General features: G+C 52.5%; 1 protein-coding gene across 2 annotated transcripts in view; it reads right to left on the minus strand.

The window, feature by feature from the left end:
• The window catches only part of CHST8 (carbohydrate sulfotransferase 8), a 115555-nt gene that overhangs the window by 47145 nt on the left and 41012 nt on the right, over nt 1-27398 (minus strand). The window contains exons 1-2 of one of the 2 annotated variants that reach the window (XM_019742760.3): nt 16180-16854; nt 12054-12269 (exon numbers count right to left, since the gene is read on the minus strand). In XM_019742760.3, the coding sequence (XP_019598319.3) occupies nt 12054-12183 (130 nt within the window). In that variant the 5' untranslated portion in view covers nt 12184-12269; nt 16180-16854. Of the gene's footprint in view, nt 1-12053; nt 12270-16179; nt 16855-27398 lie in introns of those variants that run through there. The other variant, XM_019742759.3, reaches the window with a different exon arrangement.

A 27398-nucleotide genomic window follows, 5' to 3' on the forward strand; every position in this document is an offset into this window, starting at 1 on the left:
TGGGACTTCTCCTTCCTGAGTTTTAAAGATGTTTTAGGTTCCATGTTACCCAGGTCGGGAGGACACATCAGCTCAGTCACCCACACTGCCAAGGCCACACTGTTGGCATTTGCTCTCGTGAGATTCTGGCATTTTCTGCTCCCTGAGAAGGGCTGTGTATTCCCCTTAGTGAAGCAAATGGAAGACATGAAAAACAGGTTTGGTGGAGGGATGTCCTGACCTGGGTGTGAGCTCCAACTGACTCCTGCTCTGGGACCTGGCTCCTTCACTCCCCTCTTTAGGACACAGGAATGGTCCGATGGAGACCAAGCCATGCCAATGCCCTTCCTTTCTCTTTCTCTGATCAGCAGGAAGTCCCAGCACGGTCTCAGCCTCAGACCCTAATTTACCAGGCCACAGAGTGGAAGAAGGAGGCAGTTCCAGACATCAGGAGCTCCTGGAAACAGTGCTGAAATGCCTGCTTGGAAAGGAGTGAGGGCGGACACCAGGAATCCCCCATCACCCCACTCACTGTGAGTTCCACTAGAACAGGGACCTCATGACCCCATTCTCTGCAGAATCTGGGTGTCCCCGGCTAGGCGGGAGCTCACTTCTGAAATAAATGCGTGTAAATGGAAAAGTGCCGCAACAGTAAGAACCCCCTTCCTCCTGGCCTGTAGTCTTACTTCTCTCACGGACTGTCTCTCCCATTGCTTCGGAAGGGACGAAGCCCACACATACTCGTGTTTTGCAAGCCCTACATATGGTACCTGCTTGAAGAGCAGACTTGGTTGAAGCCCAGAAAATCCTTTAATTACTGCTGCTCCTTCTGGCTGGGTTCTGGGAAGGAACTAACTCGAGTAGCTGAAATATTATGAATGTGATTTCATCATTTGGTCTGCCCAGGGTACGTAGCGGGTTACAATAACTGGTTTTGCCAAGTTCGCGTTAGAATGGCAATTCCTCACCCACTTCTGTGGCTGAAGTGACCTGCCCCAGCCTGGGCCCTGACTGCGTGTCTCACGCCTGCTCGTGGCAGGTGAAAATGTCAGCGTGCACTCAGGACAACCAGCCCCAAACTTCGGTGGGAAGTATTTCCCGTGTGAGCTGCAAGCCCAAGGCGCGCACACACACACACACACACACACACACACACTAGTACACACGATTGTGGATGGGAGCCAGACACGGACACACATTCAGAGAGGTCCCCGCCCCTTCACCAGCACACACATGTGTGCACACATCAGAACATGTCTGCAATACACAGGAATAAAGCACACCCCGAGACATCTGCGTGGCCGTGACGTGCGGGCCCCAGGCTGACCCTCCAATACTATGCGTCTCAGACTGCGGCGTCCCCAGCTTGGAGTAACTAATAAGACCCTATGTGTTTGGGATCTGAAGACCTGAGGGAGGTTTGGGACATGGGACAGACACTTTCCTTCCAGCCCATCCAAGCAACAGTAGGTGTCAAGTGTGACTTATTGTCCGACTCTGAAAACACCTTCTAAAATTTGAGCTGCCGCTTAAAAATCAGGAAAATTCACATAAATATATGTTACAGATTCCTAGCTTCATTGCAAAACAAAATAAAAAGGAGGATCTGTCCCCCTTGGGCTGGCACCCCACACGGAACTCTTGGCTGGAGCTGAGCAGCAGCCCACCCAGGAGATGTCTGTCCACTTCCCCTCCCTCCCAACTCTGTTTCCTGTGGTCTCCCCTCCCCAGGCAGCTCTGCGCTTAGTATACATTTTCTGACGGACCTGGAAGTCCCATACAGTTTTCACTGACATCATCCCTTCTTTCCCCCATCTCTCTTCCTCCAGGGCAGGGCCCTGGCCCTGAGGGCAAAGGTCGTAGCTTTTTGAGGAGGGTGGGGTGGGAGTCCCAGACTCTTTCCAGGCTGCCTTTCACAGGACAAAGCACATTCAGATACACAACCAAAATGTGGCGAGGGGTTCACAGATCACCCCCTCAATCCAACCCAGGTTGGGCTGTGAGAACCACTGTGCAGGGACTGGACCCTCTAAGGCCACTAGCCAGGGACCCTGACCTGCTTTGGAGACAACCAAGCTGGGGGACGAGGGGCGCTTGGATGGGGACCAGCCTCCTCTGTAGGTAGTCTTTAGGACTTCTGAGGGCCGGAAAATGCCATGGCCAGGCCTTTGGGCTTGGTGAGAGACAGCCCCCAACTTCCTGCCTGGACCCCAGGCTGTGAGAATGGGAAGACCCCCAAGTGCTCCTCACCCGTCTGTCAGAAGCTACCTGTGCAGGGGCTCCCGAGCAGCAGCTGTCGGGAACAATGCAACCCATTTACGTTAGGCTATTTTTCCCATGTAAGTAAAAATTTCTGAATAAATTCCACCATAATTCAAATTAATACTGCAGAGCCCCAAATCCTTTATAATGAAAACATCAGCAGCTATGTAATGGTGAGCTTCTGGTTTAGATGGGATCTGCCTGAACTCCCAACTTCTCTCAAATCTTTCAGGAAGGAGAAGACCCATACTGACCCTAAAGCCACATGAAAGGTGTCACCGTAAACAGGACGGGCCGCAGTGGAGGCCCGAGGGCCTCAGCCCACATCCGGGGTGTCCCCGATGGGCCCACTGCACCACGGATGGTGCATCAGCCTCCAGAACCAGCCCTTCAATGCTTCCGTTGTCATAACTACCACCATGACCTTTTCAGGGTTTAAAAAATCAAGAACCACCCAGTAGCCATGGAGAAAGGACAGGAACCGTAGCAATAGCCCTGTCCTTGGACCTTGTTCTGGCACAGAACCATCCTCCAATGCCCATGCTAGCAACTTCGGGCTTCGGGGACGTGAGTGGGGCCTTGAGGAGCCTGTGTTAGGACCCCACCGCCCCTTCTCCATGCTGGCAGTGGGTGCGGTCTCCCAATGCACTGTGCGTCCTGAGTCCACCACTCCCCGTCCTCCTCCCACAGCTCTGACACTACAGGCTAAGTGGGGCTGAGTGGGGAGGCAAGCCAGGCGGAAGGGGCCACCCCTCGGAACCCTGCACCGCTTTGCGATTGCAGTCTCGCCCAGCCTTCCTTCTCTCCCTGGCAGGTCTGGGCTGAGTAGGGGGTTTGGTTCTGATGTCAGGTGACCCTTATGAAGCTGCCTGGGCAGTGAATGGGCACAGAGGTGGGGGAGGTGTCAGGCACAGGTGTGGGACACCACCCAACACTGGGCTCGATGCCAGCCTAGCCGCAGTCACTGCGTCCCAGATCAGATGTAATTCTGGAGCATCTCACACACAGATCTCGATCTCTTCCTCCTCTCTGGGTCCCTCTAATTCATTCCGGTCCAGCAGAGTGGGAAAGGGGTCAGCTCACACCCGAGTCCCGTTCTGGGCCCGCTGAGTCATGACGCATGTCTCAGGTGAACAGAGCCTGATTTACCTGCTGAGTGGGAGGGCTCGGGGAACAATCGGCTGCTGTGGAGACATCCTGAAACTGGGCTTTCCAGGAGCTGGCGTGAGCATCGGAAGCTCCGGCCCTGCTCGGCCCCGGCCCAGGCCCGGACACAATGGGAGACCCAGTTTTCCAGCTGCACTGTAATTTCAGAAGGTGTCTTTGTATGAACTTCATTAACCATGACACCAGAGCAGCCTTGTGGCTGGGGTTAGGGAGGCGGGCTGCCACCAAAATCTGCTGGGTGTTGGCAAGAAACGCCCTTTGAGGAAACGGTAGAAAAACAGAAAATACAAGAAATGGATTGACCACGACATGAACCAGTAGCAAGGAGAGCAGAACGAGCCAAGCAAGGGCGTTGCAATCAGGTAAATCTGGGTTCGAATCCTGGCTTGGACCACTCTGGCTGCAGGATTTTGGGCATCTGACTTAACCTCTCTGAGTCTAAGCTGAGGACGATGCCTGTCTCACAGGGTGAAGGGAGATGAAATGAAGGCACTGGGGCAGTGCCAGGCACCAATAAACGATAAATGGTACTACGTTTCATGCACACTAAAGCTAATTGCATTGTCTCATTTTAAAAGTTATCGTCATACACGTGTGTGGAGCTCTGTGGCTTTCCAAGCCATTTATGTCCATTATTTCATTAGATCTATGCAATGATGCCGTCTTCTATTTTTAGCATTTTATTTTAGTTCCTTTAAAACATAAGTCTTGCTCTTATTGGAAACGATTGTCCCAGTATTCTGTTCTGCTCTTAATTTCTCCACCCCTAGGAACCTTTAGCACAACAATTCTGGGACCATTTTCTATTAATACAAATTTTCAGATTACAGTGCTATGATGTCTGTTTCCTAATTTAATTAGGTGATTCCTGTTATTAGTTCCTACATGCTCATTATTTTTCATTTAGCATATTTTAACGTATCAAAGGAAAGAGAGGCTCTGGCAGGAGACCCCCAGGGCATCTTCTGCAGAAAGGAGGGGAAATGTTCTCTTCACCTGCAAGAGGGTGGAGGGACCCAGAAAATCGAGGCCACATCAGGGAAACAGAGGCCGAGTGGTCACTGCTGCCACTCAGAATGGCCTAGTCTCAGGTGAGAGAGGGTGGGGGCAGATCAACTCCCACTGCAGAGACGGGGCTCACAGTGGGTGCCCTGAGGTCAGGGCCTCCAGGGAGGGTAGTAGTGAGAATCCTTTATGAAGCCCCGTCCCCAAAAGTACAATCCAGCGAAGGCCCCCAAATCCAGCACTCCCAGGGTCCCCCAAGCCCACTGGGCTCCTACACCTGAGGGCTGCATATCTGACACTGCCCCCCTTTCTGGTATTCATTGGCTGATTGCTATGTGGGCCCCCCTATCTGCCAGTGCATCAGTACTGCCTGCTGCACAACTCCAGGGGGCACCCTACACAGTGCAGTTTAAATCCACACTACCCTGGAATTAGCACAGAACACAGTATGAGTGGTACCCCCAAACATGCACGCCCTGCCTCAATGCTCCCACCCCACTGAGGTGGGCTCGGCTATCCCTGGTCCCCTCCCCATTTCCAACCCTCGCATTGTCCACATGGAGCCCACCAGGGCTCCAGTTCACTGTCCACCCGTGGCACCAGAAAGAACTCCCACAAAGCCACTCTGGAGCTTACAAAGAAGAGGGGGGCCAGAAGCCCAAGGGCCACGCTTGGAAAGGGCACTATTATAGGTATCCCCACCCCTGGCCCTGACTTTGAGAACCTGGGGCATGCTGTGAGGAGCAGGAGAAGGCACTCGAGAGAATGAAACTCAGTGGGTGGTTGTACTCAGAGTACAATTTTCTTTGCTGTGGCTGCAGAGAGGCGAGTGGAGGGAGGGTGAGGCAGACGCTCGCTTGTGAGCCTGGGCGGCGCTCCGCAAGAGCTTGAACGCACTGCAGGTGTATTGTTTAGAAACACCGGTTCCGAGAGTCCCAGCCCTGCTGATTTTGCAATGATAGATTGCCAGCTACTTAACAGGATGGATCACTGCAATTACATGTCACTTCTGATATTCACAGTCACAACAAGGAGGTGTCAGCCTCGCAAGGTTTGTGGGAAATACAGATGATGCTTCGCAATGCCATTAGAAAATGGTTTCAGGAAACTGACTCAAGAGGATTCCAATAAAACCCACCTGTCTGGGGAAAACAGACAGCTCCAAGGAAACTGGAGGGCCTGGCTCCCCTCCCCAGGAAGGAGTGTGGGCTGGGACACCTTGGCACAGCAGGCTGCCCCTCCCCCGAGAGCCGGGGAGGGATGGCCACCACGCGTCCCTTTACTCTATCCCCTTACACCGGTGAGCTGTTAGACCCTCGCAGTAGTTACTCCTGTGGCCCTGGCCCACCCAGGGCTTTTGGCCTGATGGTGTGGTCTCAGAGGTCCAAGGGGACACACCTGGACAAAGGTAGTTGCTGTAGGAACAAGACAAACCCTCTGACATTGTAACCCTCATCATTGGCACAGGCAGGACTGCGTGTCCCTGGTAAACTTGGGCCCGAGAGTGAGGGCCACACTTCTTCCAGCCAACACAGCCCTGCCTCCAGGGGACCAGAGCAGGACCCTGGCGTCGGTCAGGGCCGAGTGTTGGAATTATGGTTCTGTCAAGTTCTAGCTGTGAGATGTGGGGCAAGACACTCAGCAGTGTGTGCTCTGGGGAGAAACCCTAGGCTCCAACAGAGCCTCATCCAGGTGAACTTCAGGCTTCTGCTGGAGGTCACCACCTGGTCACCTCTTATCAGCTAGAGAAGGCAACCCAGCAACCCACAGCTCCCCTCCTCCAGGAAGCCCTCCTGACTCCTCTAGCCAGGACTCCGCCCTTGGCTATATGGGAGGAAAGGAGTGAGTGTTTGACCTGTGAATGGAGATGGAGATGGAGGAGGGATGGAGCAAAGTGGAGATTTCCTGCTTCTCTCACTTGGTCCTGAGGTCTATGGATGGGGCTGGAGTCGTGGGTGGAAGAGTTATAGGGTAACTCTATACACCCTGCCCAGCATGTCAGATGTCATCTGCTTAAAATAGAATGTGTGGTCGCCAGCCCCCTCCCCAGACCACACGCCATCTGGCATATCTGCCTCAGTGAGTGGCACCACCTGCCAGAGCCAGAAACCCCAAGCCAGAGCCATCCTGAACCAAGATGGCTGCCATCCTCACCCTGTGCTCATGACCCCTAATGCCCGAATCCACCCCTCCCTGTCCCCGTCCACCCTAGGCTTTGACATCTCTTCAGGCCTCACTCAAACCCTCCAGCTGGTCTCCTTATGCTTGTTACCCCTCCCCTCCCTTGCCCACAGCGCCACTACATACAACCACTAGAGTGGGCTTTCTAATGGCCACTACCCACCTCCAAACCCCCCGAGCTCCCCACAGCTTGCAGCAAAAGCTCGCTCCTGGGTAATGCTGCAAGGGTTCCCTGGGCCCCAGGCCTGGCTGTGTCTTCAGCCACCAATCAAGATCCACAGGTCACATGCTAGCCCCTAACCCACTGGGCGTTTTTGCCATGCCTCATTCTCTCGCCTCCAAACCTTGATCCATACTCTGCTCTCTGCCTGGGCTCTGCTCTGGGACCAGACCAGGCACTTCCAAGCCTCACAGTTGTGGGGAAGGCAGTAGGTGCAGTGGGCAACAGCCAGCTGTCTAGGGACAAATCCTGGCTCTGAAGCTTCAAGCTGTGTGGCCTTGGGCATGGCACTGAACCTCCCTTACCTCAGCAGTCTCGCCTCTCAGATGGTGCCATAGTGCGTAATTCATGGGGTTTTGACAGCATTAAATGAATACATGTAAAGCGCTTGTGATTGTGCCTGAGAATGTGTGCTCCCGTCAGTAGTGTTGCTGTCTGTGTATCCACACTAGGGAGAGCTTGGCACCTCATCTGTAATAGGAATAATCACTGATTACAAGAATTACATGCATTAAGACCTGGCATGTGGTAGATACCTGATCGGTGTTGGTTACTATCCTTGGATGCCCTCGTGCCCCGGAAGGAATGCCCTGGGGAGGGCTGGCTGTGGAGCAAGGTGTCATCAGGGCTGTCCAGTCCCTTTGTGCGTACTCGGGGCCCCTCTGCAGGGACCTCTGCCATCACCATGGCTGCCTTCCCGCCTCGACACCCCAGACCAGCCCCCGTCCCCAGCACCGCCACCTACTATTCCATGGCTTTGGGAAAGCAGAGTTATATCCATGAAACGTAAGGTGGCCCCACTTTCAGAAAACTCACTCTGCAAAAACCAAACATTAACACAAACTTTAGTGTGTGCTAGCAACAGAATCTATATCCTAAAGTCACATTTTTTTTTTTTTTTCAAGAAGTGATTCTGGCTACCGCATGGATGACTCTTGAAAACATGATAAGTGACAGAAGCTAGCTACAAAAGGCCACATTGTATGACTCCATTTACAGGACATCCAGAGTAGGCAAATCTACGTAGACAGAAACCAGGTTAGTGTTTGCCAGGGCCCAGTGAAGGAGAGAAAGGGAAATGATAACTCAACGGTATGCGGTTCCCATTTGATGTTTTGGAAGTATATAGAGGGTATTAGCGGTTATCGATGATTGCACAGCACTGCGTACTTTTTTTTTTTTTTAATCAATGAACAAACCAATCAATCCACCTTTCACTTTGGCTTCATGGGTCACTAACAACAACTCGCTTCACCCCATTAAAACAAAATCCATCCCACTTAAAAGAAAGAAGAAGGAATGATAAAATTAGAACATCGCCTGGCGCGGCCCCGGTGAAGGGATGGATCTAATGTCCTCAACGGTGGCTGGCTGACATCACAGAAGAGAGCCCGGCAGATGTATGCCTCCTGATGAAAGAACACGGGACCACACGTAAATTCTGGCCCAAGAAAGAAGAAAAAAACCAAACCTATAGCTGATCGAACTGCTAATTTACTTAATTTGTCGGGAATACAAAGAACAGAAGACAACGTTGAGCTACACCACACAGACACAATCAGCAAAAACCTCAATTGTGAGAAACTCTACAGGACATGTGACCCAGTTTCTTCCAATAAATAGCAAGAGTGAAGTTGGAGATGAAACCTTACAGATGGAAGAGATTTAAAGACTCACCCACCAACTGCATGTGTGGGCGTTATCTAGATACTGAATGCAATAAACTGGAAATAAAGGTATTTATAATATTTGTGAGACAAAGAGACATGTGAACAGTGGCTGGATATTTGGTGATATTAAGAAAGTGTTGAACATTTTTAAAAAAGAGTTCTTATCTTTTAAACTGAGGAATATATTGGAATATTTATGGCTGAATTGATATTCTATCTAATCTATGCTTCAAAATCGAAGGAGGGAAGTGGATGGGGCTGTGGACGGGGCCAGCTTGACCATGTTGGGGGTGCTGGGTGACAGGTGCATGGGGTTCACTGTACTGTTCTAACCTCCTTCTGTCTGTGTTTCAAAATCTCTATAATAAAAAGTTCATAGAGAAAGGCAGCTCATAAAAATGCAGTTTGCTCAGCCGCAGGTGAGGAGTCTACCTTCTGCCTCCCCAGTGCCCGCATGTCAGGATGTGTCATTCCCGGTTCTAGCATGCTCTCCCAGTCTTCTTCTTAGGGAAGGGGCAATTCTAGTCTCCTGGGTCAAAAAGTAAGGTTCCCGAAGCCCCAGGACCTGGCAATATGGGGGACGGGAAAGTAGGTGGATAGGTGAATTCACTGATACGCAAGAAAATCTAATCTTAGAATGAAGGTAGGTTAATTGGCAGTGATTCATGTTTCAAAAGGTTTGATTTAAACATGCAAATGTTTATGAAAATATGGCTTGATTTACAAGAGTTGGCAACCCCACGAGATTACATCTAATACAGAGCCAGGTGAAGTACGCTGAGAAGTTCAGGTGCTGTTAACACCTGGTAGCTGCCTGAGAGAAAGCTGAATGACACAGCAACCACAAGCAACTAATAGCCCACCTTCTCAAGCTTGTTTCCAAATCTTCACCTGTCACCCCCGCCCCGCTCCCACTTTGGTCAGTGCCACCAACAGCAGATCTTAGTGACTCTGTTCCCAGAGAACCTTCTGCTGCTGTGAAAAAACAGAGACCATGTGGAATTTTCTCTGTAGATGGGTCCCCCCAGTGGCCATGCCTGATCCAGATGGCAGGGCAACCTGTTGCGTCTGCACCTCCCATGGGCAGAAATCCACAGGGAGAAGACTTGTGTCTGGGGCCTTTGGGGCCACCCACTCATGCAACTGGATACGTACACTTTGTAAGTACTGGTTTCCAACAGATAAATGTAATCAAGGTTTATATGCTCAGAGAAGCCAACAGGATGGGATTGTTTCACTTGAAAGATCAGAAGAAAATTGTAACTAATGTTGTGGAAAATTACTTTGATATTGCTTTCTTGGTACCGAATCACAATTAGGCTGCTGTGAGAAGTACAGGGAAAGAATAAATGAATAGTAACAAATCAACACAAACAGTCTGTGTCAGGAACACTTTGCTCAGGGAAAGTAACATAAGCATTATTTAAAGTTTTATGACTCTGTTTGATGTGATTTACATAGAGTGTTAAGGTTGCCCTCACCTGGCACATGGCGAGGGTGGTCAAGATCCATGGCCAGCCAGAAGAACACGGCGCAAGCCCAAGTGTGCTTCTTGCCTACATCCACCAGGCCCAAGCGGTCCATGGTGGCAGGTGACGCTGGCTTCAGCTTCCTTCCATCCTACAGGCCCTGCCAGCCCGAGGCTCCATGCTCCCTTCCCTGCTCACCACTTCATCCAAGAAATCTCACATGTGCGTGCACTGGGGCAGCTGTGCAGGGCCATGCTGGCTGGCATGAGGGCCAAGAATCCACTGCCCACAGAAGACATGAAGATCAAGGGCTCTGCTTTGCCAGCTGGCTGCAGCACAGCAGGGCATGTACCGTGGCCACCAGACACAACCCCACCTAGGAATACAGCACCTGCTGGACTGTATTCCCAGCTGGACGTCATAGGCACACTCATTCACACCTTCTCTCTCAGGCTCGTTCCACAGAACGCAGACACTGGCCGCAAGGACCCTCTGCCCACGCGTGTGCCCCAACCACACACACACACCAAGATACGCACCAAAGATACATGGGTGCTGTTTACCCCAAGCTGTGATTGAGGGCCCTCTTTCAGGAGCTTGCTTCTGCACATATAACACACAATGGCGAGGCCAATTTTCAGTATGTCCTTACGACACTGCCTTGGAGGGCCCGACTCTGCTGACAGTGTCACTGGCCAGTCTAGGGCTCACATGAGGCTGTCAAGTCCCCACAGAGGAGCCAGTTTGGTCCCTCGTCCTTGCTTCCTCAGAAGCCGGGAATAGCCAGACGCACTTGTGACAGCCACGGTCTGTGAAGGTCCGGCCCAGGCATGAGTCAGCACCAACGACTGGCTGCTGTCTCCTGGGGCCCAAGGCTGCCTCTCACTGACTCTCTGTGATTAAAGAAGCAACTCATTAGCCCCCCCAACAGGGCCTCTGGTAGCAGCTGCCAGGCCTGGGGCCCTAGTTCTGGGCTCCTCATGCTCCGTCTGCCTTCCCATCTATTGCCTACACACCCACACTCTACTTTGAGAGTGCAAGCCGGTCAGTGCTGAGGGGAGGCTGCACACCTGAGGACCCTGTGCCCCTCTCCTCTCCCAGGGCCAGTTGCCCCCAGGCCATGCTCTGCCCTCTTGTGCTATGTGCTGCTGGCAGGGAAGGTGCAGGAACCCCCTACCTAAGCCCCCAGCCTCCACTCATGCTTCACATTGGCCATGTCCTGGAGCACGTGGTGTCTTCATGGAACCTCCCCCAACAAGGCCCCCAGGACCACTGTTGAGAGACGCTGGTCCTCAGGTCTGGCAGCAGTGCTTTTCTTTCACTGCAAAGCAGAGTGAGCCCTGGCCTTGGCCCTGTGCCTGCCACCCTCCAACCCTGCTGTGCTCTCGGGGGCAGGAGCTGTGTCCCGGGAGCAGGCACCTAGTCCGAGCGCCCCTCTCCACTTCCCATCTGCCTGAGGCTCCAGAACCATGCTTCCTGCTCTCTCCTCTCTGCCATTCTCCTGTCCCCAGCAGACCTCGGCCAGTCAGGGAGGGTTGACCCTCCAGTAGGTCACCAGGGACAGGTAGGCTAGGAGGCAGCAGGTGGGGCTCCAGCAGAAGTAGTCTCAGCCTCACAAAGCCAAGACATGCCCCAACCCCCTCTGCCCAGGCTGGAGGGGCTGGACGCGAGGGGTCTGCAGCGCTGGGCAGAGACGGAGTTCCACTTAGGGGAACTCAAGGAGAAATCATTCACCCTCTGATGTCCCATATCAAGTGGAAGAGGCCCAAGAGGTGGCAGAATCCTCCTTAAATCTGAGTTTCATCAAAAGCAACAACCAGCTGAAAGATGAGCAGCTTGCCATCATTTCCAAAAGGAGTGCACAGGCTAGAGGCCAGAGGCCAGAGGTCAGAGGTCAGAGGCCAGAACCCTAAGACGAGTGGTCTGACATCAGACACAGTGTTTCTAAAAGAGGCTGATACCCCCCAGGAGGTGGCCAGACCCCTCCTCTGCCTGCCGGGGGTCTCGGCCCAGACTTGGCACCAGGGCAGCTATGGAGGCTGGCACCTTGGGTGGGAAAGCTGGGGCAGGCAGGTGGCGGGGCCGAGCGTGAGGGCTCACCTGGCACCTGCTGGGGGATGAGCTCCGTGGGGTCCTGCAGACTGATGAAGAGGAGGAGGCCTGCGGCTCCGAACAGCAGGATGGATGAGAACATGCAGGCCAGCCGCATCGTTCCAACACGCAAGGTCATCTGGGCCTTGCTCCAGGGTCACCTGCTGGGTGTGGGAGGCGAATTCTTCCCTCATCGTCCACACCAGGCATCCATCAGGCCACAGTCTACAGGGCAGAGGGGGAGAAAGATGGTCCATCACTGAGGCACAGGGCCTGCCGGCGGGCTGAAGCACCAGTCACTGCACGGGACCGAGTGTGATTCCCTTGATCCCTCCATCTTTTGGAACTGACTCAGGTATGTACCTTCCACCGTTTCACGCCCAAGGAAGCTGAGGGAAGCCCAGTTACCACCTGTCGCTGGGATACCAGCTTCCCCCCAGGGTCTCCTGTATTGGCACTCCCGGAAAAAACCATGGAGAGAGAACACTCTGGCCTCTGCCTGGGGGAGCTACTCTCCCTGCACTGCCCAGGCTCTCTGAGCCTCTAAACAAGCACCCACTGTAGGTTCTAGGTACAGGCAAGAAACCAGGTCCTTGTTACTTGCCACTGGCCTGGTGAGCAGAGAAGGCCTGGGATCTTCCTCTGCGCTGGCCCCTCTATGGGGTGCTGGGGTATCCACAAGGGTGTCCACAGAGCAGGAGGCTTTGAGAAGGAGCCTCCCAAGCCCAGAGGATGGCCGGGACAGACTGACTCCCCAAGCCTGCCTCTCCCCGACACCAGCCAGAGCGGGCCCTCCCTGATAGACTGATAGACGGGCTGGCAGGGTCAAGGCCCCACTGGATAATCGCATTAGTGGGAACCGAAGCCCTGGCCAGATCATGGTTGTCCCCAATGCTGAGGGCCTCCGGCATGTGGCAGGGCAGTCAGATCTGCATCTGACCGATCCTAGGCTCAGATACTAGCACCAACGTTTCTGCAGATGGGCACCTACTGCTCTGGCCATTGCAGACCCAGAGCTTGCCCATGAGACTTGGCCCTTACCCTGGTTCCTCCTGAAGGGGAAGAAATTCCAAATACCCCAATATCAACCTGTGATCCCAGTTGGGTCAGGCTGTAGGTCCAAGATGGGGGCATCCCAAGGCCATCTGCCTGAAGGAAGGATGCCAGTTCCCAAAGTAGGGTGGCATGCGTGCTGAAGAGGGATCCACACAGGAGACCATGACAGGTGGGCAGGTATCCCAGGACCTCCCTTTTAAAGGAGGGTCACTCTGTCCTCTGACTTTCACCTGTTCTTACCAGCCCAGGTCCAGGGCAGCACCCTCTTTCTACCCAAGGAGCCCTGGCTTCCCCCATCTTGGCACAGGGCAGTGCCTAAGGGAGGCTGAGCCAGGTGGCCAGCTCTCAGCAGCCTCCGAGACCACAAGTGGGAGGCTGGTCGGGCCCCAAACCAGATGAGCTGCTTGGCACAGGGATGTTTCCCACAGGTGCAGGGAACCCATCCTGACCTGGCACCCAGGCACTGGGGAAGGAAGTCTAGCTATTGTCCCTCTGCATCCAACCTGTGGGGCATGAGGCAGGAAGTGCTAATAAGAGAAGCCCCTCCCTCCCCTGCCCAGACAAAAATTCCCAAGGACTGGACTGTTCTCGGGAAAGCGGAGGAGTGTTAAATTGCAGGTTTGTGTTTCTCCCTTCTGCAGTCTCTGTAATTATTTTTTCACTCAGTTAACTTTAATTAACCTGCCCCAGGCCTCTACACACGGGGAACGCGCATGAACGCTGGGCTCTCTGGGCCGTGCTGAGCAGGTGGTTCCCACGACCTCCTGGCTTTCATGTTTGGGAGGTAGCGCTGATCCAGGCTCAGCTTTGTTTTTGGAGCTGGCTCTGGGACTGGCCCCTCTTTCACTGCAGTGGCCCCCACCTCAGAGAAAGACTGCTGCTTCCTGCTTCCCCCTTGCAGTGGGTGAAAATGGGCAGCCACATGTCCTCAATGGCTCAGACCTTGAAGCCCTCGTGTGGGGCCATGGCCTCCCCCTCCGTGGTTGACTTGGATGGGCTGTCCTAGGGGCCAGCGCAGGCCCCAGACTCTGTCGAAGAACAAGGACACTCTCAACACTGCCCAAAGGATGCCCAATGCCCTGTGGTCTCCCAGCTACTGCGTGCAGGACGCACGGGTGCCAGGCCTGAGGTCCAGGGGAAGGGTGAGCCACTGAGGGGGAGATGGAGCTAGTCTCTCCTGCTCTCGCTCTGCTCCCCACCCCTAGCAGTTGGCTTAACCCTTGGGTGTCCCAGGAAGTCAAGGAGAAGAGTCAACAGCGTGGGGATGACGTTATACACACTGAGGCAGTGGGGACAGGACCGACAGATGGGGCGCAGGGGAGTCAATTCAGGCCTTTCTGGAGCAAATGCACATACGCTGACATTCACGCACACACACGCTCCAGCACCCACACACGCACACCACTGATGGTCCCCAGCAAGACCCCGGCTGTAAGGAAATCGCCACGAGGCCCTGATGACGCTGGTCATGGAGTTGACACACTTTCTGCAGCCACGCTGGCCTCCTGAGTCAGACACGAGGCCAGGAGGCCAACCTGATCGAGGGTGACCTCTGACATCAGGACATTTCATAAGGAGGGAGAGAGGGAAACAGAGAAGAAGAAGGGATGAAAGGACAGCATGTTTATGGGTAGGCCCCGTAGCTGCCTGGTAAAACAGTTAACAACGTGCCACACAGCCTCAGCCCAAAGACTCTGATGCAAAAAGGGGACTCAGATGCCCACGTGATCATCATCGCATCGTCTGTACAGTAGCTGGCACTGCAGAAGTGACTCCAGAAGGGCTGGCCAGTCCCTTCTTCTCTGCAGTCTGTCACATCGTCATCATTCGAGCCAGTACAGACTTTCCCCGTCCTGCAGCTATGAGCCCCTTCTCATGTGTTTTTGAACTTGTCCAAACCAACCCACCACACGGAGCCAGGCTCCAGCAGCCCATGCTCCTGGAAGCCAGGATGAGGACCACATCGCTGCCCCCAAATCTGGTGGGGGGAAGAGGACACAGCCCCAAGACCTGCACCTTCACTGTGGCAGGAGTGACAGCCATTCGAATTTCTCTTTTCAGAGGCCCCAGAGAGAAGACAAGGACCCTCTCCGTGCCTAGGGAGCTGGAGTTAGAGCCGTGCATGGCTTCCCCTGCCCAGCCCCTACGCATCAGACCCCAGCCTCACCCCCACCCCCCGGGACCCTCTTGTCAGTGTCTGCTCTCACTGGAGACCATCTGACCCACTAACTCCCTTCTCTGAGCAAAACTCCCTTCTCTGAGCAAAAGGAATAAAAAGGTTTGCATGCCTCCCCTCCTGGGTAACTAGTTCACAGTCTGGCTGGGTCTTCAATGCCCCAGGAGGGGCCAACATTATAGAATTGATAAGAACCTCTTTCCTTTAAAGGTGGGGGGTCGATGGGAGGTCACCACCCCACCACCAGACACTCCAGATAGTGTGCACATTTGATCCCTTATAGTTCCCCTGAGGGTGATTGTCTTTAAAGCCACAGGTTATTTTCAAGGCAATGGGGAGATGCTGGTCCAAAGGCTGTCCCCTTCTCCTGGGGGTCGAGCTTCTCCCTGGGGAGCGGATGCCACAATCTGTCACAGGCGGGGCTGGGCTGCTCTGGGACCCTATAAACACATCCACAGGCCTCTGCTCCCACCTGGGACTGTTGCATCCTCATCACACACTGTATCACCCTCGGCTCCAATGACAAGTGGAAACCCCTCCCTTTCCTCCCTGCCTCCCTTCCAAGACCAACAGACAATAAGGAAACTCAAACAACTGAGGGTGGAGTGGGGAGGGGTAAAGCAAGACAAATAAACAGCCCATTTAGTTTCCAGAAGGTCCAGCCCTCATCACAATTCCTACTCCTCCCAGCTGCTTCTCTCCCTGAGACCTGAACAGCGTCACCAATTTTTACTGTAAGAAAAATTAAAATCCAATTAATCTTGTAAACACCTCCTGGGACATAGGGCAGGGCCAAGGATTCCTCCCATTTCCTTATTTATCTGATTTAAAAAAATTTGTCTCTTCAGAAATTCACTTCAGGGCACAAGCAAGGACTTGGGAATTCAGCCAAAACACACGCACCTCTAGTGGTGACCGGCCGGCAGGCAGACGAACGGACGGCTCCAAGGACACGCTTGGCTGCGGCTGCTCCAAGGCCTGGACGCTTCCCCCCGTCACCCAGAGGACCCTCTCTGGCTGTGGGGACCCACCCCAACACCCCACTGGAGGCAGCAGGAGACGTCCGGCCACGTGCCCATGGGTGCACCCATTCGGTGTGCGGACCCTGGGCCGGGAAAGTTCTCTGTCCAGTCAGTCTCTTCTTCGCAAGGGCAGGAGCAAACAATGACGTCCCTCCCTCCCGGCTGAGGGCTCCAGGAGAAGCTGCTCATCGGGAGAGAGGCTGCTATGGCAACTTGAGGAGAATGGAGCCAGGCACTGCCGTCACCTTGAATCCGGCACCGAGCATTCACCCTGGTGGCAGAGCGGTCGCACCTCAGCCCTGCCCCCGCTGGGGTGGTGCTGGAGCTGACCTCCGCTGCCCTCCTCAGCCTCCTGGCCTCAGTACCTCATGTGCTCCTCGCTGAAACGGAGTACACAGCCCAGTCCCCCGAGAATGCCACCTCCATCTGTTTTGTCAGACGAGTTCTTCTGTGTGTGCGGCTCCTGCTGTACTTCTGAGATGGGGTTCTTCTTGATTTCAGATCATTAAAATCCTGCAGCTAATTAAAACTGCTCTAACAGCAGCAGCAGCAGCGGCAGCAGCAACAAACTCTGGGACGAGTCCCTCCAGTTTTTATGCGTAGGCATAAAGTTGCAATGCTCTGCAACGATGACAAATGGCTGCAAGTGCTGGGACTTTAGGGCGGGGTTGCAGGCTTGGTGTGGCTTCTGCCCCACCGCTGACAAGGGGGAGCGCTAACCTGGGTCCTGAAATGCCCAGGGCCCAGCCTCCCCATAGCTGGGCCCTCAAATTTGCACTCTACTCTTAGAGAAGGAAACTCTCCCTCCACCTGCCTCCCTATTATGAGGCAGGGATTCCCTTCAATCCTCCATGCTTCTCGCAGGGGGCAGAAAGGGAGTGCTAACATCGAGGCTGAGGTGTACATGAGGCTCAAACATCCCCAACGCCTTGTCCGCACAGCCCAGCTTCCCACCATTGCTTATACAAAGAGGCTAACAACGGGAAGCCTGCAAACACACAGCTGCAGGGAGTGTGGTCCCAATAGCCTGGTCAGGGCGTCATAGGCCTCAAGGCCCTCGTTTGCTGTTAGGGGTAGAACCACCCCATAAATACCATCTCTTACATTTTCATGGCATTTTGTGCCCATGGGGCAGAGGAGGGGACAGTAATTCTGCAGGTAGAGAAGCCGAGTCCTTACCATCCCTACCCTGGCAGAGTCCGGAATGGGGAGTTAGTCTCCCCATACCTTATGAGTGTGTGTCCCTTGATGACAGCCCTCCCCCCACAGTGTGACAGCATTCACACGCCTGTGTCACACTCTTGGGTCCTTGGGCACAGGGTCGCCCCCCCATCTCTGTATCCCCAGCACTGCTGCACAATGCCTGGCACAGGGAACGTGATAGATAACAGTGGCTGCATGTTGAATGCCCACGAGTCAATAGACGGAGGTGTCTGGGCCATCGCGAGAGGGGTACTCCATGAACCCGGAATTTTAAAAAGGTCATTTATGTTTCAGGGAGCTGTGGGTTTGTTTTGATCAGGTCTGGGTTAGGGTCAGGTCCAAACTATAGCCCAATCCTGTGAGACAAGAAGAGGCAAGGAAGTGAGCTCCACAAGGGAGCCGGATGGAACCTGACGGCTCCCAATACTCAAAGCACGCTCCCTACCAGCGTGCCGCTTTTGTACCCGCATGTTGGGAGGACAGATTTTAAATCATGGGGCTTGAAGACTAATATACTTGTAGAGGTAAATCTTGACTCTCTCTATACATACATGTACTCATATACTAACACACGTAACACATGCACACAAAAATATAGTCACTTAGATGCCATAATATGGATTATCCCCACATATATAGTATGAAGCTAGGATACTCCCAAACAAAATTACAGTTTAAATGTGTCGATCAAAGTCAATGAAAGCAACACATGCTCCCACATGCATGAACCTGGAGGGCATTACGCTATGTGAAACAAGCCAGTCACAATAGCACAAGTACCGTATGATTCCGTGTAGTCAAATTCAGAGACAGAAAGCAGAATAGTAGTTACCAGGGACTGTGGGGGAGGCAGGAATGGGGAATTATTAATGAATGGGTACAGAGGTTCAGCAGGGGAAAATGAACAAAGTTCTGGAGATGGATGGTGGTGATGGTTGTCCAACAGTATGAATGTACTTGGCTCCTCTGGACTCCAAAGTCGTTAAAATAGGAAATTTTATATTGCGTATATTTTATCACAATAAAAAATAAAAATAAAAAAGCTAACTGGAGGTTGACACTGAGCAGAAACCATTCTCTCCCCGTTACGTTCACTCATCCCACAGGTGCCTGGGTACGGGCCCAGGAGCCGAGGAAGACCAGAGTGGTCAAGTTCATGCCCATGTAAAGTTCATGCCCACGGTTGACCAGGACATGAGAGGGCTGGGTTTATGTCCCTGGGCAAACTGATGAAGCAGCCGGGTGTCTGCTGTGGGATGGACACCACATTAGGAGTGGGGAGCTCAGGTTCTAGGCCTGGCTGCCCTTCCAATCATCTGTGTGACCCTCAAGACTTGATTTTCCTATTCTCAGCATCAGTCTGCATCCAAAATATCCACTATAGGTGAGTTCCCATGTTCCTTGCAACTCTGGTGTGAGACAAATGTCCTGAAAAACAGGAAGGCACCTTGTGAATTTCACTGGTATGAGGCCACTTTCAGGCAGAGCAGGTGGCCCTCTGAGGAGTACATCCCTCTCTCACACCCTTGCCACAAATCCAGGTCACTGCTGGGCCCCTATGGATGCCACACTGTTTCCCTTTTAGACAACTCTGTTACTTGCAGAAGGAGCAAAGGCTCCTGATGCAAGTGTCAAACTGGAAATTGTGTTCTCAGGTTCTTTCTGATCCATGAAGCCATGCTCCCCCGAGGCCTGCCTGGCTGAGGCGAGTTCCACCTGCGGCCACTCCCTACTGAGGTGACCACTGTTCTCTGTTTGAAGCCCTACACGGAGCTCCCCCTCCCCCACCGGGGCTAGTGCCTCACTTTACCATAGATGTCATTTTGAGGCAGAAATCTCAACAGGGCTAATGATGGAGATTCCACTGCATTTATAGTCATTTGTGTCATGTAAAAAACCACGAATTTCTATAGCGTGTAAAAGGGCCACCTGAGGGATTCTTGTGGTGATGACAGTGTCCTCTATCCCGACTAGGTCAGTGTCAGTATCCTCACTGTGGTTCTGTACCATAGTTGTAGGAGATGTTACTATTGGGGGATATGGGATCAAGGGTGCACACAATTATTTATCTGTGTTCTTTCTTACAACGGTGTGTGACTCTAAAATGATCTCAAAAATAAAACGTTTAATTAAAAAACTCAAGAACTTAAAAATAAAAGTTACTGTCCTTTCAGCTCATGCATAATGGAAGCAAATTCTAATGTTGTGCACGTAAATAATAAATAACCATTTTCATGGATCAGCGCCATCCTCTGTTGTACGAGAAACATTTTAAAGTTAAGGGACTATGCCTTTAATAGGAAAATTTGATGTGTTAGCAACTACTGGTTGATCTTTGTGCATTTTTCAATTGCAAATTGCACTTTAAAAATGCAAACAATTATTAATATTGATTTGGACTAAAACAATATTGAATTTCAATATATTTCCAGCACTTTTATGAATTACCCTGTGGATATGTGGTGATTATGATAAAAGAGTATTTGCATGCTCAATTTCTTTTCAGTGAGGAACCTTGAAGAGGGCTGATGGGATCCAGGGATAATGGACTGCACAGAGACAAGACTGGCTTCAGAATCCTTGTCTAGGTCCTCAAACTTAGCAGCTGGCATAGACTTTCAGGGCCACTTTCCTCTCTGGGTTTTATCCAAACCAATAATAGAGAGCACAGACAATGAACACCCGCTCAAGGCCTGAAATGGGATTTAGCATCACAGTTTCTAGAGGAAGGAAAGAGAAAGGAATAGACATTTACAGTAGTACCTCGGTTTTCGAACATCTCCGTTGATGAACATTTCGGTTTACAAATGTCGTAAACCCCCGAAGTAAACGCTTCGGTTTGCGAACACGCCTTGGAAGTCGAATATGTCACTCGGCTTCTGCTGAGTGCAAGATCCTGAGGCCTCGCTGTCAGCTGTTTTCGAACATTTCAGAACTCGAACAGTCGTCTGGAACGAGTTACGTTCGAAAACCGAGGTACAACTGTATCATGTTCCGTTAACGCTCCAGGCACTACGTTAGATACCGTATAAACACCTCATGTAGCTTTCACTCAATAACCTCTTGAAGTGAAAATCATTATCCATATTTGTCACAGGTTTGGGTTTCCTTAAGGAGATGCTGAGATGGATCTTGGGGTGAAAGATGTTTATTAAGGATCAACACCTGTGAAGGGAAAAGGGAGGATGCCGAAGTGGGCAGGAGAAGGCGAAGAGGGATGCAGATCCAGCCAAGCCTGGACGGGGAGCTCTGGAGCTTGTGCAGCTGGTCCGAATGTCCTGCAGTGGGCAGAAAGGGCCGCACCTTCCAGCCTCACCTTACTCAGTAGCTGGATGTGGGTTGCTCAGTAAGGGCATGACCTCGGATGAGGCAGTTTGCTACAGCTGAGGCAGATCCTGAAGGAGCTGACAGCGAGGGGCTGGCTGCTGACCACACATCCTGTGGGTGGCCAGCAAGTCCTTCCTGGAAGGGGATCTGGACAGCATATTTCCAAGCCCAACACTCTGTTGTGCAGAGGGTGAAATGAAGATCCAGTGATACTAAATATGGCTGAGGTTACACAGTAAATAAGTCATCCCAGATCTGACTCGCTTCTCTCAAACAAAAGCACACATCAGACTGTCCTGACCTTCAGTTCCTGAGACATAAAAGTCTGAAAGTCTCCAGAGGAACATGCAGAAAGTTTGACTGCATAAGCAGATACCCTCACTTCGCCTCTACTAATATCCCTGCCACACGCACGCACACATGTGCATGTACACACACTTCTTGGCAATTTTCTCATTGCTAATGGAAGGCGGGGACATGGATTATTTGGGTTAAAGTTCCCCTGACAGTACAGCCTGGAGAGCATCTCCCCCTAGCAGAGCTGCCGGATCTTGCCAAGTGCAGCAGACGCACGATGCTGTATGGCCTCTTTTTACTTTTAGAAAGCACTGAGCTATTCACATTTTCCAGCTGCTCTGACATCCACAGCCACAGCAGGGAAAATTACAGGGAAGGAAAAAATTGCATATTTACTTCTCAAATTTGAAAGTTGGGGTATAATATGGATAGAAAGGAGTGTATGAGTTAACCCAGAATGCACTGGCCCCTGGCAGGGTATAACTGCCTCCAAGCTGCAAACAGCAACCCACAGACTCCAGAGAAGGAGAGAATGGCAAAGAGATTTGGCTTCCTTCCAGGGAATCCCTCTCCCTGTGGCTGGCACAAGGAGGCCCCAGAGGAATTGCCTTTGTGTTCCCAGCTGCCAATAGTGCCTGGCACAGAGTAGGTACTCGGGCAATGTTTGGGAAGCAAAAAGAGCTGGTAAGAGTAGGGAGGAGGGGAAGGGATGCTTGCAAATGAGGGCCGGCTGGGTCCTTTGAATTGAGGTCATGTGGAGTCCACAGGTGTGCCCTGCGTGTTTGTACATGTACAACCATCTTCTTTGAGAGCAGGCTGACCTCTCTGAGTGGGCTCCAAGGCTGACCAACACATTCTTGACCCCCACTAGTTCGGCATGATTTTCCCTGGAGCTCTCCTCAAAACAGGTTGGTTTTTCCCCTCTGAGGGCTCAAAGACTAAGAATGTGGCAGCACAATCAAGTCTGTTGGCCTTATCCTGGTTGCTGTGTGGAATAATTGGGTCTGTCTCTGGGTACCAGGATGGGGCTAGGGCTGTGAGTGACTTGGAAGGTCTTTTTTTCCCCCCATTTCTTTTTTTTTTTAATTAAAGTTTATTGGGGTGACAATTGTTAGTAAAGGTACACAGATTTCAGGTGTACAATTCTGCAATACATCATATATATATATATATATATATATATATATATATATATATATATATATATATGTCACACTGTGTGTTCACCACCCAGAGTGACCTGGAAGTTCTAATGAGTGGTTATGTGTGAGACAGGAGCCTGACTTCTCCGTGAGTCTCTGCCTCATGTCTCCCTCTCGCTGACATCCTGTGTTTCAAGTCTCCTCCACCCCACTGACCCTCAATGCCTTCCCTTTCTTTCACCGCAGGATGTAGAAAAGTCAGGAGTTTAGGCCGACTCCAACCCTCCCTCCCCTCTCTCCACACATGCAACTGTAGACAGCCTCCTGCACACGTGTCCTGTCTGTCTTTTCCAGCCCGTCAGGGAGGGTGATTCAGCACTGGTGTCCTGGACAGCTCCCGGCCTCCATGCCAGTCCCTGTAGTACGTTTGTAGTCACTCCCCTGTTCAAAACCTTCAAAAGCATCTGAGGGCCCCCAGTTACCCAATGGTTGAAGTTTAAATGTCTCAGCATGTCCCACAAGGCCCATGAGTATCCGTCTCATCTCTCACCATTCCCTGATGGCCCTCAGGCCAGGACAGGCACCCTCCTGTTTGTCCCCAGAGCCCCCAGGCTTTCCTCCAACACAGCAGAGCACCGGGCTCCAAGTATCTGCTACTCAGTGTTAAGTTTTCTCACTGGGAGACTTTGGGCAGCATCATTTTACGTCTCTGAGCTTCAGTTTTTCCAACCAGTAAGTAGGTTCCTGGTGAACTGATACCACAGGGCTATTTGTGACAGTTTCTGCTGTAATAGGATGCTGTCTGTCTTGGGGTGGAGGGAAGAGGCTCAGGGCAGTGGGTGTGGGTTGCTGGGTCCCAGTTCTCTTCCGGCAGGGCACATGCTCCTCCATGGTTGGTCTCGCCCTTCTTGCCAAATGGCTTTGCTGACTTCTTTGCTTATATTGAACAACAGACAAGGGGTCTGGTTTTTCTCTCCCTGAGCCGGCAGCCTCTTTCTGCTGTCCCAAGTCCCAGGTGTCCTCATTTCTTAGCTTCAGGGACAGAAAGGGTACTATACCTTTATGATCCCTGGCATGGCACTCAGTGGCATGTGTGCCAGGCTGGCATGGTGGGCCAGGGATGCAGGCAGCACTCAGCTGACCGGGAGCAGCTGAAACCAGGCCCCACACAGCCCCCATGCTTGTGCCCTTGTACCACACTGTCATCCACAGGGTCACTTGAGCCCTGACTCCGTACATGGTTGCGGAAAAGAGGAAGACACAGGTGGAAAGACACATTTTTATGACAAGACCCAGAGTGGCCAATCATTGGTCTTTAGTGAACCTTGTCAGAAGTAGCCTATTTCCTCTAATAACCATAGAACACTTTTATAATGAAAATTCTTTTTCAAATGACATAGCCAATGGCCCTCAGTAGCAGATTCAGACCTTCGGATCTTGCAATTTGGAAACCTAGATTTTTAACTTGAAATTTCCTGATTCTCCAATTGGCAAGGGATGCACGTTTTAAAAACCTACTTGAGCCAGTCAAAACTCAGACCCAACCTGCATTTGGGCCTGGGGTCTACCTGTTGCCAATCCTGCCATTAAAAGAATAGCCTGGATGGGGGACCATCACCTGACCTCTGAATAAAAATGATGCAAACAGTTCAAGGAATTCTGTGCAAAAGCAGAGAGGAGAAAAAGCCCGTGAGTCAGCTGGTGTGGAGAGAGGCTGCAGCAGCCTCGCTGCTCAGGAGCTGCTTCCTACAGCTCTGTAAGTGACTAGCACGCATGCAGAAACATGGGCGTCCAGCACAGAGCACCTGCCTCGCCTGAAGGAGTCACTGCGCTGGGAGTAGTGGCACAGGGTCCCCACCCAGTGGGGCACAAAGGTGTACCTTCACACTCACATTCATAGACAACTGTTATGGGTTGAATTGTGTCTCCCTGCCCCCTCCGCCCCAAATTCATATGTTGAAGTGCTAAACCCCAGAACCTCAGAATGTGGCCTTATTTGGAGATAGGGTCATCGAAGAGGTAATTAGTTAAGATAAGGTCATACTGGAATAGAGTGGGCCCCTAACCTAATACGATGGATGTTCTTATCAAAAGGGGAAATCTGGAGACAGACATGCACACAAAGGGACCGCCACGTGGATAAAGGCAGAGATCTGCAAGCCAAGGGATGCCAAAGGCGACCAGCAAACCCCAGAAGCTGGGGGATTCTCCCTCACCACCCTCAGAAGGAACCAGCCCTGCTGACACCTTGATCTCAGACTTCCAGCCTCCAGAACTGTGTGACAATAAGTGATGGTTGTTCAAGCCCCCCAGTCCGTGGTCTTTGTTTGGGCAGCCCCGGTGGCAGGAGGCTCAGTCTGGCCTGCAGGGTAGTGTATTCAGAAAGGGGCTGAGGTGTTGCCAGGAGTCCAGCTCTTGCTTTGTTCTGTGGTTATCATCAACTGTGTACAGACAGTGTCAGCCCAAGCATTTGACATGAGCCTGTGACAACCAAGATGTGTTTGGAGGTGAGTAATAGAAAACCGAGCTCGGTGGGGGTCCCTCAGGACCCAATGGTGTCACTGAGGACCCAAGTCCTTCCTGTGGTTCTGTTTCTCTGTCCTTTTAGCAGGTTTTATCCTCAGATGGCTCCTTCATGGCTGTGTGATAGCTACAGTCATCCTCATTACATCCAGCAGGAGAGAGGGAGCCCCGTCTCCAACCATGAAACAAAACTCATGGACCCTAAGCTGATGGCCCCTCCCTGAACCAATGCCTGGGGCTGGGGGAATGCCCTGTTCTGGTGGGTGCAGACTTGAGTTACTGGAACCAGTGGGATGGAACTGCCCTTCCTGGGGCTCATTGTGGGGTCAGCTCCTCCCAAACTCGATGAGTAAAAGATAAGGGGAGGAGTGACACGGAGTTGGCCACAGAGTCCACTACAAATTCTCCCCTTTGCTTCATACAAAAGCTGTGAGAACAACTGCAACACCCATTTTACAAATGTGGAAACAGGCTCAGAGAGGCTCAGTAACTTACCCAAAGACACACTGCTAGTAAGTGGTGGAAGCAGATGTGAATTCAGGTCTTATTCCAAAGAAAGCACTCTCCACCACTCCCTCTGTTGAGACACAGCATGAACCCTGCCTCACATGACTGAGGACGTCCTAGACACATGCCAGCACAGACCTGTGTCTGTCAGTGGGGAGGTGGTCAGGGCCACTCTGCCACTGTCAGAAGCACTCCCAGCCAAGCCACAGCCTGCCTACAGCACTAGCCCACTGACTCCAAAGTGGACACTAGCCTTGGTGAGAGCTTGAGGGACAGCGGGAGTGATGAAGATCCTGAGAGGGACCTTCGGTTCACGTGTGAACATTTCTGTGACTTTGTGTGTGCGCACACATGTGTGCACATGAGGACATGTCTCTGGGACTCTGTCCTATGGATTAGTGGGTGAAGGCCCGTGTATCTGTGTGCCTGGGTGAGTGCCTGAGTGGGTGGACATGTGTGCACCCATGTGTGCGGGATTCAGACCCTCCCATTCCTCTGCTCGATGGCCACTAGCTGGGAGCAGTCCAGCCGCAGCCCAGGCCATTCCCAGCTCCTGGCCACCGGGAGAATGGCCACAAGCAGACCTCATCCCCAGCTCAGCGATGCTTCCCAACAGCCACTGTCCGGGGTTAGGCCTCCTTCCTGGCACAGGAGAGCAAGGCTCCCTTTTCCACCTGGGCCTGGAGGGAAGGCATGGGGCGGGTGGGCTGGAGAGGGGCTCAGGAGAGGCCACCCAGCGGGACCATCTGTCATTTGTGCCTCCTGCTCCACTCCCCCCTCCGTTCCCTCTCCGCCTCAGGGTGCATCGCTCTGGCGACCCCTGGGAGTTGGAAGCTAATTTTCCACGATCATTAGTGATGGAAAGACCTCAGGTTCTGCCTTTAATTAAAGTCAAATGTGGGGCTGAGGAGAAGCTCTGCATGCAGGCGTCCTCTTCTCACTTGCAAAAGCCATATGCAAATAATTAAGCCAGGCATGGAAACCATAATTAAAAATTTCACAAACCCCCTCATTAGCTGAGCAGTCTGCACAGAGAAGTGGGACCAAGTCCCTCCCTATGCCAGTGGAAGCTCCTGCAGATGGTTAATTGGGCCTGGGGAGAGAGGTGGGCCACACCCAGGTGACAGTGCACCTGGCAATGAGCTGGCAGGGCTCCTGGCCTCCCAGGCCAGCAGTGATGACCTCCCATTTCTGTCTAGGAAGCATCTAGCCAGAGGCCAGGGCTCCCAGAGCAAAGTAGGTGAACATAAACATTCACCACCACCCCCAATCCATCCATCCCTCTCTCCCAGGGTGAGGAGGAACCACAAAACAGGACCCTGGTCCCAAAACTCACAGCCTCCCCTGGTCCCAGCTCCCATTTGGGCATAGCTGGGACACACTGATGGAAGCGGGGAGAAGGGTCTCAGCTAGAGACTAGAGACCACTGCAGCTGGACACCTTGCAGACCCTCCCCCAGTGTGCCCAGAAGGGAGGTGGGACCCGTGGACAAAGGCAGGCTCAGGAGATGGCTTCTCTCTCCCAGCAACAGTGTGTCCTGAGGTCCTCAACCCCTTCCATGCGCACAGATGTCCCCAGGCCTGGTGGCCACTGTCCAGAGAATGGCCCACCTGCAGACAAAGGCCCCTTCCAGGATGCTTACCCATACCCCACAAACACTGTCAGCCCCAGCTTTAATCAGTACCCCCGGAACTGGGAGGAGGGACGCATGGCTTGGAAATGTCTGACCTCACTGTTCCAGACATTCTCCGGCCCCTTCCCCCCACCCTATCCAGGGTCCCAGGCTGGAGCCCTCAGACCCTGTAAACATCTGGCTCACGTCACATCCAGAATCAATCTTGCCAGGCAAGTCGCCAAAGGCATAATCCCTCTTGCTCACTGACATTTCCAAATGAATACTCACTCGCCCCAATCACGGCCACTTGTTTTCCATCTGGCCTGATCAATGGCATTCCTCTAAAGGAATCGTGCTCACCAGAGGCATTGATCGCCGTCCAGGAAGCTGCCCAGTGTGTGAGGGGACGGGCTGTGTCCTCCTGCCCATGAGCCTGGACACTGACCAACACCTCGCCTGCACACCACAGGCCGTGGGTTGGGCTAC

The sequence above is a fragment of the Rhinolophus sinicus genome, chromosome 8 (assembly GCF_057876585.1).
Source record: "Rhinolophus sinicus isolate RSI-liver-muscle chromosome 8, RSI-T2T, whole genome shotgun sequence".
In the NCBI taxonomy this organism is placed as follows: domain Eukaryota; kingdom Metazoa; phylum Chordata; class Mammalia; order Chiroptera; family Rhinolophidae; genus Rhinolophus; species Rhinolophus sinicus.